Source organism: Nuphar pumila, chromosome 6 (genome assembly GCF_984573655.1).
Source record: "Nuphar pumila chromosome 6, dmNupPumi1.hap1.1, whole genome shotgun sequence".
Lineage (NCBI taxonomy): Eukaryota > Viridiplantae > Streptophyta > Magnoliopsida > Nymphaeales > Nymphaeaceae > Nuphar > Nuphar pumila.
The window spans coordinates 52,578,505-52,593,392 of record NC_143254.1 but is presented as its reverse complement, the minus strand read 5'-3'; the positions used below and the strand labels follow the sequence as shown (position 1 = coordinate 52,593,392).

General features: G+C 39.2%; 1 protein-coding gene across 2 annotated transcripts; it reads left to right on the top strand.

Annotated features, from left to right (window-relative positions):
* The first annotated feature begins 11,649 nt into the window (after positions 1-11,649).
* On the top strand, positions 11,650-14,549 carry LOC149834856 (transcription factor GTE2-like). Of its 2 annotated transcripts, none has more exons than XM_090011581.1 (5): positions 11,650-13,478; positions 13,586-13,625; positions 13,713-13,856; positions 13,954-14,141; positions 14,271-14,549. In XM_090011581.1, exons 1-4 carry the CDS (start codon positions 11,823-11,825, stop codon positions 14,043-14,045), a joined length of 1,932 nt encoding a protein of 643 aa, XP_089867707.1. In that variant the 5' UTR covers positions 11,650-11,822; the 3' UTR covers positions 14,046-14,141; positions 14,271-14,549. The 2 variants fall into 2 exon arrangements, with proteins under 2 accessions (XP_089867707.1, XP_089867706.1); XM_090011580.1 differs by having other exon boundaries at positions 11,688-13,478; positions 13,583-13,625.
* The last annotated feature ends 339 nt before the right edge of the window (positions 14,550-14,888 follow it).

The following is a 14,888-nucleotide window of genomic DNA, read 5'->3' as shown; positions in this document are numbered from 1 at the left end:
GAGAAGGGGGAGAAGAGACGTACTTGTGGTTGCCTTCGATAGAGTGGGGAGAATAGAGCGGTCTTCCATGATGTTCGAACGTCACACATCACTTTCTAACGAGAAAAGAAGAAGAATCCGGCAAGGAAAAGGGGAAGAAATGAAGAGGAGAGAGAGAGAGAGAGAGAGAGAGAGAGAGGCATGAATTCCAAGAAGGAAAGACGCCCCCTCTCTCTAATCTCTATTATTTATAGGGTCTAATTAGGTTTTGAAAGTGTTTAAGAAAATTTTCTAAAATACTTTCCAAATTTTCAACAAATTCATAAAGCCGCCATTTTTAAAACTATTTTAAAAAAAAAACTGTTAGTAAAAATTGAATTTTGCTAAAACACTCAAGTGGGTCAACACTTGTTTATTTTTCTATTTAATCGAAATCAATAAGTGCCCTACAGGATTGCATCGACCATTAATCAAACATGGGTTTTTAATGCTCATTCCACATAAAATCATGCATACAACGTGTATAAATTATGCATGATCATGGTACAAAACAAAAAATTGACAAATGAGAATTTCGCTTTATTATGACATAAGCGCTTAGGTCATATTTCTAAACAAAGAATTGAAAGGCTTATGATGAGTAAAATTCTTGATTCTCTTGATTTCACTGACTTTCAAGTTAATTTGTATTGAGTGTATAAAATGGAAATGAACAAACATAAATAAATTAGGTGCCAAAAGGAAAACAGATGTCTTAGAACTAATTTAGAAAATATTTGTAGGTCATTCTCTATAGCTTCTTAGAATGGTCAACAATATTTTATTACGTTCATAGACTACTATTCTAGTTATGAGTACCTATATTTAATTAATGAAAAGTCTCAGACTCTAGATGTGTTCAAATCGTTTAAGGTCGAAGTTGAAAACCAACTTAGCAAAAATATTAAGGCCATCAGATCTGACCGTGGTGGCGAGTATTATGATAGATACGATGGATCAGGTGAATAATGCTCAGGGCCCTTTGCTAAATTCCTAAAGGAATGTGAGATTGTTTCTCAATATACCATGTCAAACACTCCTAGCGTGAATGATGTTGTTGAGAGACGAAACATGACTCTTAAGGATATGGTAAGAAGTATAATTTCTCATTCTTCTTTACCAGTGTCATTTTGAGGATAAGCATTAAAGATTGTAGCTTATGTATTGAACATGGTACCCTCTAAAGCAATAACCAAGACCCTATATAAATTGTGGATAGGCATAAAGGCTAGTATGCAATACTTTCATAATTGGGGATGTCGAGCTGAGACTTATAAAAATAAAGTATATTCCAGAACGGTTAGCTACTATTTTGTTGGGTATTCTGAAAGGTTCGGAGGCTATACGTTTTATGATCCTTTAAATAAGTTCTTTTTTGAAATAAAAAATGCTTGTTTCTTTGAGGGTGGTGAGTTTGGGGAGAGTAATAAAGTAAAAGTCATTGCTTTTGAAGAAGAGTTTATTTCTCTTCTTATAGTTGTGGTTGACAAAGATAAGATTTTTATTCCTGACATTGTTCCCATAAATCCAGTTCAAGGCAATACTTTAGATCTTTCTATCCAAAATCAAGCTTTTACTTCTGCCATACAAACTCAACAACCTAAAAAACAAGTGCCATTAAAAAAACCCACTAGAAATTTCAGATGATTATATTATCTTTCTAGAAGAACATGATGGTGATATTGGCTTAAGGGGAGATGATTCAATCAACTTCTATCAAGCGGTATAGAGTTCTAACTCTCAAAAGTTGACTAATGTAATGCATGAAGAGGTTAAATCCATGAAGGACATTGACGTGTGACATCTTGTCCCATTACCTGAAGGTGTGAAACTCATTGGTTGCAAATGAATATTTAAAATCAAGAGGAATTTAATAGATAACGTGGAAATATATAAGGCCCATCTTGCTGCAAAATGGTTTACTCAAAGGGAAGGCATTGACTACACAAAGACTTTCTCTCTGGTTTCTACGAATGACTCTTTTAGAATTATGATGACACTTGTGGCTCATTATGATTTAGAGCTGCATCAGATGAATGTTAAAATTGCATTTCTTAATGGTGACATTGATGAGACAATATATATGGTCAAACCATAATATTTTATCTCAAGCGATGCAAAGAAAATGGTTTGGAAATTAAAAAAACCATCTATGAACTTAAGCAGGCTTCCTGTCAGTGGTATCATAAATTTCATCAAGTTGTCATCTCATTTGGTTTGGAGATGAATGCATATATCATAAGTTCAGTGAGAGTAAATATATTTTCCTAGTTTTATATGTGGATGACATATTACTAGTCTATAATGATATAGGCATACTGCACAAAACCAAGATATTTCAGATAAAGAAATTTGAAATGAAAGATCTTGGTGACGCCTCTTTTGTATTAGAGATCCAGATACATTGAGATCATTCTTAGAGTATTCTTGGATTATCATAAAAGAGTTATATCGAAAGGATTCTGGATAGAAATGTCATGAAGGATTATAAACCAGGTGATATTCCTGTTGCTAAGAGAGACAAATTTAATCTCGCTCAGTGCCCCAAATACCAGTCTGAAATTAAGGATATAAAAAAGATTCTCGATGCATCTGCTCTGAGGAGTCTTATATATGCTCAAGTGTGTATACATCCAGATATAACATACATTGTTTGGATGTTAGGCAGATATTTTAGTAACTCAGGTATATAGATAATTGGAAAGTAGCCAAACAGGTTATGCGGTATTTGCATAGAACAAAAGGTTGCATGCACACATACAAGAAGTCAGATCAGTTAGAGATCATTAGGTATTATGATTATGACTTTGCTGGATGCCAAAACAGTCATAGATCCACGTCAGGTTATATTTTTCTATTGACCAGAGGAGCTATTTCCTGGAGGAGTGCCAAGCAAACACTCATTGCTTCTTCCACTATAGTAGTAAAGTTCATAGCCTGTTATGAGGCATCTACTCATGGAATATGATTACGTAATTTTGTTACATGGCTGCAAATTTTGGATAATATTGAGACACTCAATTTATTTTGTGACAATAATTCAACAATGCTATATTCCAATAACAATAAGAGTTCATCAAAGTCAAAGCATATTGACATTAAGTTCCTTGTTGCTAAAGAAAGAATACATAATGATCCGACATCGATAAAATATATTGGCATAAACTCCATGATTTCAGATTCGCTTACCAAAGGTTTGTCACCCAATGTCTTTCACGAGCATACTGCTTGAATGGGTGTTTTATCATTTTATGATATGCAGGTTTAGTAAAAATTTGTATTTGGATGTTCTATGATATAATAAAGTTTCTTTTAACACTTAAGAATAAAGTTAAAGTTTCAATTTCATTCTGTACTCATATGTTGTGATCTCACTAAAGATTAAAGAAGGACCAATTGAAAATAAACATGTTTGGATCACATTACATATAATTTTCATGTGTCACATCCATACTTGATCCATATCATTTGGTTATGCCAATATACGTGATCATTGATGGGTCCAATTATGTTATTTATAATGAAGACCACTTTAGTTCTATATTGACATGATCGATGGACTGGATTGATAGAGATATCAATTGATAAGGTAATATTTTTGAGCTCATAAGGATATAATGCGTGATTATAAGGTAACATATGTGGCCCAAGTGAGAGATTGTTGAGAAAAAATCGTGTGGGCCTACATATGATCAATCACACTGTATAGGTTGTCTAAGGTTCAAACCCACTTTATGTGATCTAATACGGTTGGGCCATGTGATATCTCGTATGGTATGGTCTTATTATATGAAGAGATCTCTTATACCCTTATCTGGTAATATCCAATTTTATGATAGGCTAAATTGAAAATAGGTGGTTAAAATTAGGTTATGTTTCTCAAACTATATATATTGGCTATTCTCTTTTGACTCTTTATCATCATCAAGAGAAAACAGTCCTTTCTCATAAGGTTTAGAGAAAGGCAAAGACACGTATAGAAGTTCTTGAATATCATACCCGTCAAAGATCTATTGGTGCATTAATGAATTCGGGTACGCTTCTGCATCGAGTTTTAGATTCGGTTCTTTCAACGATTTAGCGTAAACAAGATTAACGATCTATTTAGTTTTCTTTGATGGATTCAAAATCCTAGAGCCTAGGAATAATGCAAATCTATTTGGTTTTGTAACTTGCTGTATATGATAAAAGAACGAATGGTGGTGCATATTAAGGGGTTATGGTTCAACTGTGTGTGCTGGAGCTAGCCTAAAAAGCTTTGAGGATACCTTATTCAAATGTTGTTGTTCTCATCTCCTTATGGATGAAAAGATAAACGTAAAAGGTTGTCTTTATGCTTTATATTGTAGAAGGAAGTTGTAGACTTCCCTTAAAGAAAAAGAGGAAGTTGCAGACATGAATGATGGGACCGATTTCATCATTAGCCGTTTCACTAGTGGAAATTAGCATAAAATATTATTGTGACTTCTTCGATGAGATCATGCAATGGTTTGTGGCTGCAGAAGTAAATTTTGATGCAACCATTTTTTTTTTCTGATGTCTTCTGCTAGAGTCCAACTGGGGCTTATCCTTTCTTGACTGAAAAAACAAGAAAGAGAAAAAAGAAAAGCTGCAGATTTTTCATGCATCTGGTCTCGTGATGATGCCCTCTGGATGAGTGAAAAATGCTTTTCCTAGTTTCAACGCCACTGGTTGCAGTTGTCGTCCTGAATTCCTAAAATTAGTGGGTCTGTTTTCAAGTTTTACTTGCATTCTGAGGCTCATGGGAGGGTAGGACCTCGATGGAGAATTATGACACATGAATTATAAGGTTTTTCAATTTCATTTATCACATTATATATTTGTTAGCAAATTTTTTTATAGGCAATATATTTGTTAACATTAAAGATATTTAAAAATGTATTTTTTAAGAACAATTAACTGTTTTTTTTTAAATGACATATTTGTTTAAATTTTTTATAAAAAATTTCTTGTTTAAGTGAAATGCGCAATAAACGCATAAAAAAAGTGTTTTACAGAAAAAATCAGTAGGTTTCTCATGTGATGGAAAACAAATTTCTTGCACTATGAGAACCGTGTTTCCCATGAGTTTCGCATAAGTTTCCAATTTTCGAGATGTTGGATTTTACTTTTATTTCACCCCGCACCTGAATGCGCTTCATCTGCTGTTGGGCTCCTCAGCTGACATGCTGTATCCAAAAGACGAGGGCTGTCAAGTGCTGATCGAGGGCAGTCAAGTGTGTGTGTGTGGAGGGGGGAGGGGGGGGGGGGTGTGCACTGAAAGTGTGAAATGTGATTGCACCTGATCCGCCCTATCATGTACCTGTAGACATTCAGATCATGAAAGTGTGCAATGTGCAACAATCCATCTTCTGTTTTCTTTACAAAGATCCATAATAGGTCTACAGAAGCAGGATTTCTATTCCGGTATGACCATGATTTTGATTTCCTGACACGTTTCAGAACATTTGTTGATTTTGATGTTTATAGGTCTCTTTTCTAAAAGAATTGTTTGGTACTTCTTATAGTTCTCAAAGACATGCTCATTGATTTGAATGTTCATAATGATACAAAAATTTCACAAATTAAGATCAAGTAGTACAGGAAGTATCAAATTGTCCACTTTCTCTGTGTTTGTTGTCAAGCTGCAGTTTTCAATATTCAACTTGTAAAAAAAAAGGAAAAAAACTTTTCCCAGGAGCATCGATTGGTGCCATGCCTTTCCTCCCGGTTTCTCCCCCATGGTTAATCATCCCGTTGTAAACCCTCATAATCAAATCGCGGGGATCTCATGGCCGGTTCGTGCCGAGGTCTAAGGAACTCCCTCTCACGGGACCTCCTATCCGTCATGCATGTGGCGAGCTGGGCAATCAGTTGCTCTAGTCGCCTGATTCGATCATTGGCCTCTTGGCTACTCTGAGCCAATCTCCCCAGCATTTCCATTTGGAAGGCCTCAGAATGGATCTTGGGATCCTCAGACCTGGACTTTGGTAGTTCTTGCACTATAAAAGGAGGTGCAGGAATAGGTAACAAACCTGGAAAAAATATTATGTAAAATAATTCAGTAACCTATGGGTGGTATCTTCGTTTACCATTTATCAATAAACATTGATTTTAATGAATAACATGCTAGATTTGACTCCAAGTATATTCGGGTAGCTTTTAGTGTCTGCATTGAACATACAAATGATCTACAAGCAGAGGGAAGAAGATAGCAGTAATAGAATGAATAAGTACATGGCTGCTGATGTGCAAGATCAAGTTAAACTGTCCACTGAAAGTCTTTTCACTGCAAAATGAGTAAAATTTAAATTGAGTTTAGCCCTAGAAGTATGCTGTGCCTTTCGTGTAGGCACAGACAGACCTTCCAAGTGAATTCAGTACATCTCTCATGTTTAATTTTCTAATGCGTATTTATGTAGAAATTATTATATTTATATCCTATTCACATGATTTATAGTTGCCGAGCAACAATGTTTGACTTTATTTAATGCTCATTCAGTTTTCAAACTTAGAGTTCAATTACTGTTATCAAACCTATTTGCATGCCTTAACCATTTTCCTGTATATCAGCTTTTAGTTTATGGCCTAGCCACACATTGATATATGCTACCTTTTATGAGGTTTATGGTATTCCAGAAAACATTTATACTTTTCATTGTATTATGTAATAATTGTAATAATGATTCCAAATATGGATGTGCCTGTGTATGTAAACGTTGGGTCTTAGTTCCTTCTCTGTAAGATCTTTATGTGTGTGTAGGATATTTTCTCTATTAACCTATGTTATAGTCGTATTCAGGCCTTCTCAACATTAGGTATAAGGAAAAATTAACCAAACTTAAATGGTATACAGTTAAAAATATAATTGAGCGACTTGAGTTGAGAGAGTTAAGGCATTGTGTATCAAAGGAGTGGAACATACGTATTTTGAGGTTTTAAAAGTTTTTGTGAAATTAAGATAACAGAAGGAAAAAGTAATATCTCATTTCAAGCTGCATTATAACAAAAATGGAAAGACAAAAAAGGATAATGTTTAAATTGTACCATCAAAAGACTGATATTGAAAATATTGTGGGGGCAAAAAGCTGTAACAGCTAGATTAAACTAGTCAATAAAATGCTTGTTTTGAGCATGGCCCCCAAGTAACTTTGTTGTCTGTTGGTTGGGTCAATTAAGTTTGATGATTGCCTCATTGCTTTTGCCCATAGTAATTAGAGTTATACCATATAATACTCTACTAGTTATGTAATTCACTTATCATTTAAAACCACATCATATGTCATTAATATGTATCCAGTAAGTTGTATAAATTGGTTTCTGATTTGGTTCATGATACATTGTTGCTGATATTTACTTGCCAAAGGTAAAACTACTATTAAAAAACTGTAGATCCATTAAATCTAACAGATGGATGGCTTAGAAAGCATCAAATTAATGAGGCAACTGTTGCCAATTTCTGCATCACAGATTTGACAAAGAGTCAAAGGGTTTAGAGATCAAAAGAATGACACAATTCTCAGCTGTTTCATAAAGTAGATTGTAGTGGAACTGCCAATGACAAAAAAGGCAGTAAAGAAAAAATTTCATGGCAGTAAACTACTTACTGGTGAAGACTAAAACAACACTAGCATATCAAAGGAAGATCCTTGATCATCGATTTCAAGCATCAGATCGTATTTCACAAGCCTTTGAAGGCTTAATCTTCTGCAAAAGATTCACTAGGCTCATTTTTAGAGAACCTTCTGCAAAAGATTGACTACTAACACAAGTTCCATAAGGATTGGCTTTATCATTTAATACATCATCTTCATGCTTGAACCATCTACATGGGTTAAGCTAAAACCTCACCTGTTATTGATCTTGTAAACCAAGATGTGCAACATGACATCATATGGACCAGGTTCAGTGTTATACAGATAAAAGGAACAGGGTTGATATTTAGAGTCAAAAGTGTCTAAAAGTTTATTTCCAACTAAAACCATTAAGAAGTCAAAAAGTTCTCTAGCAAGCTAGGTACTTCTGATTGATTGAAAAAAAAATCAATCATGGTACATAGAAGGGAAAACACTTTTGGTAATTTTCTTGTGTTAAACCAGGACTATGTAATGTTAACAAGTTGAAAGATTAGGAATGGCTCAACTACCCCACATTTCATCGTATGACATACTTTCCTTCTCACATCTCATGATAGAATCAAACCTGTTGGCCATAGTTATGTCATCTTCATTTTAAGAGGTTGCATTATGAAAGTGAAGCAGAGTAGGAGCAACATGTGACTAGGGTCCAGATGCAAAGCAGGAGTGTGACACGACCCGAGTCCACATGATCCATTTGGATACATCACTTTTGATTTTATTGTCTTTTTTAGTTTGTATTTGGATATTGGACCCAAATGATTGGTGAATATTCAATATAGGAAGTTAAGTTAAATTAAGAAATCATCATAATTAGAGTTTATCAAAATAGAAGTTGGATTTATCAAAATTAAGAATTTCTCATATATAAGTAGATGAACGATCAAGGCGTTTAGTAGCTTAGGTCAGAAATGGAATGTCGGTTAATTTCCATTTTTTTGTAGAATTTCTTGTTTTTTCCTAAATAATCATAATTCAATTGATTTCCTCACGAATCCTATTTGAGTTTTGCTTCACAAAGTAAAAAAAAAAGAGATCATACCCAATTCAGCCAAGTACTCCAGATTGAGGAGGGGCACACTAGTGCTGGTCCTAACCTTCTGCTTTTCTACAAGAAATGGTCAACCTCAAGACTCAAATCCATGTGTCCATGCTGACAACCCGAGCACTTGCCATTGCACCAAGCAATGGTCCTCCATGCATCATGAAAGTCAAATTTACTAAATCTCTACCTTTATCACCAAGTTGACCAGACGTCACAAGTTCAAAATCCATGGGTGGTCTCTTGCCACAATGTCGATGCTGGGTGTACTCCTCTATGGGCAAGGGGGATCTCAAGGATTTTACCAACCAGAGGCCAGCCAATGTGTGATCAATGATGGAAAGGGAAGGGAAGCGGGGGGGGTGTTCCTTGGACTATCCAAAAAATAAAGAAAAAAATTTGGCCTTTTCTTGATGAGCTTGGGTTTGAGTTTCATGGGAACTCTGATTTTAAATTCTTTAACCACACTTGAGCTGATATGAATTGGGTGATAATCACTAGGGATGTCTGTGGAACCGGGGCAGGGGTGGGGGACAAGGTTTCCATCCCCACCCCATCTCAAAAGTATGCCCTCCATCCCCGTACTGGTTTTGATTTTAACCTCAATCCTCATTTTATGTCCTCCATCACCGGTCCAAACGAGGCAAGTTGGGGCAGGGTCTGTTTCCCCTTGGTCCACTGTCATCCCTAAAAACTATTTTAGCATCTTACTAACAAGGATCGAAATGGGGCGGGGTGGGGCAATGCGGATCTGGGGAAAGCGTAAGTCCATCACTGCCTCCATCCTCGTTTCATGGGACGGGGCCCACTCCCCTGGTCCACTGCCATCCCTATAATCACAGATGTGGTCCTGTTGCAAAGCCATTAAAGACTGGCTAGATCCACTCTATGTTTAGACAATCAAACCATACTTACCGAAAGCTTTTAAACACTTTACAAACTTGCTTAAGAAACGTGAAACTAAGCACTTTTTTTCGTGCTTTGGAGACTCTGTGAGATGCCCACTTCTAGAGAATGGAAACATTATTTTCACGTTAGAAAATTGTATGTTTTTTAGATATTATGGTTTATTGTAAAATTCAGAACGAGAAGATACGTAAGAAGGTAGGTGTTGCACCTATTGAAAATAAGATGAAAGAGAATCGTTTATGATGGTTTGGACATATTCGGCGAAGGCCTAATGATGCTCCAGTTAGAATGATGGAGAAATGAGAAAATATATTAGTTAAAAGAGGTCAGGGTAGGCCTAGGAAGACATGGATGGAGGTGATAGGAAAGTATATGAATGCTTTGAACCTCACCGAGGACATGGCATTGGATAGAAATGATTGGAGGAGAAGGATTCATGTGGAAGACCCAGAATGATTTTCTTTTTTGGTTCATATTGCCGACCCCAATTGTTTTGGGATGAAGGCGTAGTAGTTGTTGTTGTATGGTTTATTGTAAAATATAGTATTAAAAAAACTTAAAAAATTAATTTATGTAAAATCACTATGAAGCGTTTATCTACTTATTTATGCATTCTAATAAACAAGCCAAATAAACTCAATATGAAGTGTTCAAGCCCTGGTTGTTTTTGTGGCAAGTTCAGCTGAGTTTAAGCTCAATTTGAACAAGCTGAGTTCGAGGTAAAAAATTTTGTTTAACAACTTAAAGCAATAGAATTTGAACTGTAGGCTTATTGCGCCCAAGCTCAAGCTGACTCATTTACCCAAAAAAAAAAAAACTAGAAGCAATAGGAGTTCAACTCTAAACCACATTAACTATTTATTTTACACTACATTATGAGATATATTTTCATATTTAAAATATATTTATTACTACGTAACCAGCCTGTCTGAGTTCAACATGCTGAGCTTGCCTCTTTTACGAGCTATTTACGAGCCAAACTAGGAGCCCTACTTTCACTTACTTTATTATGGCATCTTACTTTGCTCCCCTTATGGCTCACACATTAAGACATTTTCTAAACGCTTGCTTCACACTTAGGCACATTTAATTTTCACCCATTACTTTATTAACAGTTAACCGAAACAACTAACTGGGGGCTCAGCTTGTATGGTAGAAGCAGCTAGTTCACGTCACCTTGTGTTGGGACATTGCAGGTTCAAAACCCAATGGTATAGCTGTATAACTGGTAGGGGCCGGTCTAACCCAGCTTTTGCTGATAAAAAAAAAGTTAGCCGAACAAGTCACCGGCCAAAGAAAGAAATACTGGACTAAAAATTAGGTTACACTGCTCCAACCCAAACCAACGCATTATAAATTTTATGTAACGGGCCTATCAGACTCATTGTTTTAGATACACTGAACCATTTCCGTCAATGACCAGGTGTGGTCAGCATGCTTGGTGCAGCCGGTTGTCGATTAGGTCCTCTCGAGCTCAAGCATGGACGATTGTTATGTTGATTCGCTTAAACGAGTATGGATTTTAGCAGCCTTGGCCCGGATCATATCACTCTCAGACCCGATCCATCTAGCAGCAGCGAGCCTACACAGGGGGCAGCGCGGTTCGGTGGGTCGGGGTTGGTTGGCACCCAAATTGATCCGGGGAGCAGACCCAGCTGGCTCGGGAAATATCGATCCGATTAGAAAGTAAGATATTTCCTTTTTCCCGCGGTGGAGATGCGCCAGCTGGACCAATAGTACCCGAGAAGACATGTCAGCTCTCCATGGGCCCCACAAACCCCACAAACCCTTCCATGGCGCGAAAAGAAAGCAAGGAAACCTTCCCGAATTAATGCACGCATATCTTGCGACACGTGTCTGTGAGAAGAGATTTCCACCGTTCCTGCAGATAGGACGGTCAGTTCCCCGGGCAGCAAGCAAATCGTACGATCCGTCCGATGGCTTCGTGGGTTTCCTCATCGACGGCTGAGGATGGGTCTGAGGTTTATCTGGGCAGATCTGCTGCCTTTAAGAAGGCGGTGGAGGGGGACTTTCTTGATCCCCATTCCAAAGGCGGAGGCCAAACCCTCTCTCTCTCTGTCTCTCTGCGAGCGCTCTCCGACGGCTGAACTCGCCGTAATCCGGCGGGTTTCTCTCCATGCAACCTCGTTCCCTCCCTATGATCTCCGTCCAGGTTCTCTCCGGGAGCGTTCTATGCTGATCTATTTGGGTGTCTCATGGCGTCCGCCCTTCTCGTGAGCCGTAATGAGCCTCAGTGGGGAGACTACAAGGTTTATATGAGAAAGAACCCTAACAAGCCCTCTTTCGACGCCCGTGGTGCCGTTCCCTTTGTGGTCGCCCCTGCCAGGGGCGAGGGTTCAGGTGCCCTAGACGGCCCTTCCTCCGATCTGGGTCGAGCCGCCTCCGATGACTCCTCCTCGCTCAACCAGAACGGCGTCGGCCTCCATGTCAGGGAGGTTCAGCCCTCTGGCGGCGGAGGTGATCCGTTCTCCCGTTCATCTTACGTTTCGTTCGACCTTGCCTCGTTCTCCCGTCGACGGTTGAATGAACTCCGGGACCGGCTGATGGAGGAGCTCGCGCAGGTCCAGAGCTTGCTTATCAAGATTGATTCTCGCGAGCGTCCATCCAGATCTGACTACGGTGCGGCGGTGCAGTTTTCAGGTTCCTACAGGGAGCTTGCTCCTGCGAAGACTCCCGTGGCGCATGCACGGCCTCCACCTCTGAATCTTTCGGTTCTTGATCAGCAGGTGGATGGCAGGGTGAAGGAGAAGAGGACCCCCAAGGCGAACCAGTTCTATCGCTCGTCGGACTTCGTCACAGGGAAGTCAAAGATACCGCATGCAGAGGGAAAGAAAACCACCGGAAGCAAGCGGCCGCTGCCAATAACACCCAATGCCGCATCAAAGAGGGTGTTCACTCCGGATCTGATGGCTGATAGGCTTCTCGGGCAGATGATGAAGCGTTGTGGGCTGATCCTTTCCAAACTGATGAAACACAGGCACGGTTGGGTCTTCAATGTTCCAGTGGATGTTGTGGGGATGTGTCTTCACGACTACAACACCATAATCAAGCGTCCTATGGATCTTGGCACAATAAAGATGAAGCTTGGCCATAATCAGTATGCATCGCCAATGGAATTTGCATCTGACGTGCGCCTGACCTTCAACAACGCACTATTGTATAATCCTAAGGGCCATGATGTGAACACAATGGCGGAGCAGCTCCTGAATTGCTTCGAACAAATGTGGGGTACTGCATACAAGAAGTATGAAGAGGAGCGGCAGCTTGCAGAGGAAGAGATCCGGAACCCTTACCATGAAGACTCATTGGTGCCTGTGAAGCGGGTGATGCCTGCACCCAGTACTGGGTCTTGGTCTTCTGGCATTCAGGCGCAGCAGAATCGTTCGGGCCAACCAGTTTTTAGCCCTGAAGAGGCAGTGGTGACCGTTTCATCAAAGAGCCTACCGCCATTGACTGGGCCTTCTGTAAAGCCGAAGGGTGGGCAAGTATCAGTAGGTGAGAGGCCACATTCCAGTAAGCAGCCGAAGCCAAAGGCAAAAGATCTAAATAAGAGGGAGATGAGTTTTGAGGAGAAGCAGAAATTGAGCATGAATTTACAGAATCTCCCTCAGGAGAAGATGGACCAAGTGGTTCAGATCATCAGGCGGAGGAATCTGAACCTCGCCCAGCATGGTGACGAGATCGAGGTTGACATCGATGTCTTGGATATCGAAACTCTGTGGGAGCTTGATCGTTTTGTGTACAATTGCAAGAAGGCCCTCAGTAAGATGAAGAGGCTGGCGCTCATGGAGCAGCAGCCGCAGGATCAGCGGGCTCAGGCTGCTGATCAGAATGCTCATCCACCAGAGAAGGTATGAAAGTTGCAAGCACATTGCCTTCTTTACTTGTGCTCGTTTAACTAGAGAATTATGATGGGCTGACTTAATTGGGGTTTATTCGTTTCTGCTATTGTTAGCAGGTTATTGAGACGCCCGAAGCTGCAGCAGTGAAGAGGAAGGGTCGGTGGCTCTGTTTATGGGTGAATACTGTTACTGAAGCCTCTGGTATGGGTATTTAACTCTTTCTTTTCCTGTCTACCTTTACAGGTGAACAAGGAGAGGAAGATGTTGACATATGCGACAATATGCCATCAACAAATTTTCCCCCTGTTGAGATCGATAAGGATGTAGGATACGCCAGTGGGTCTAGCAGTTCTAGTAGTTCGAGTAGCGACTCATCATCATCAAGCGGTACATAATTTGGGAATTCCATCATCTAACCGTTTCCTCTGTTTTTATGCGTTTGAGGGCGTTCAAAGTTTTTTTTTGGTTTATGGGTGGTGAACAGATTCAGATTCAGGGAGCTCATCGGGCAGCGATTCCGAAGCGGATGATGCTCGATCTCCTGTCACTGGTCTGAAATCCTCGCCTCGAGGCTGAGAGGGGAAGCTGCACAAAAAGATCGGGGGGACGTGTTCCATTGATCATATCACTCTCTGTGAAGGCCTATATAGGTGTGGGGCAGAGGCAGGAAAGGTAAACAATTGCTCGCTTCAAATCTCTTTTCTATTGCACACTGGAGAACTGTAGTAGTGGGAGCGGGGGGAGTTTTCCCATATTAGGTTCTAGCCTGAAATTTTGTTCGTCGCTCCTTTTTTCTTGCAGTGAGGAAATTATGGGTAATCGATCGGCCGGTGCTTTGTAGTATATGTAAAAATGCTGAAGGGAATAGAGCAATTAGTTCTAGGGTAGCGTAGGAAGTGCAGAATTGGTGGCTTTCTGGTTGTGTATTGTGAAGGAAAAGGCACCAATGTGAGTGGTTTTCCCTTTTTTTATTTTTCCCTTTCTTCCCTCTTGTTTTTTGTTTTCCACATCTTGGGATGTTTTTTTTTGTACCATATCATCTTTAGAGTCTGCGCAATTTCATCAAAGAATTTTTTAGTCCAAGTTCTTGTTGGCTATTTTCCTTCCGGTCGTGATGATTCCTCTTGTTGGTCTCTGATTCATTATGATAAATTAATGAAGGTAGGCCTTGGTGGCATTTCTTTTTTTGTGTCCTGGGACTAGGACAACTTTTTGTTGAATGGTTTGTCCCTATGTATTTATTTATTCGTTGTCTCTAGCATCTTCAGATCCTTGACTAATGAATGGAATTCCCAGAAACTTAAAAGAAATATTAGTTTGCGGCCCTCTTCTCTCTCTCTCTCTTATATCTATATAAATTGCTAGGTCCTAATAGATTTATATGCTTTGTATTTTATTGATTTAACAAGAACACATGAA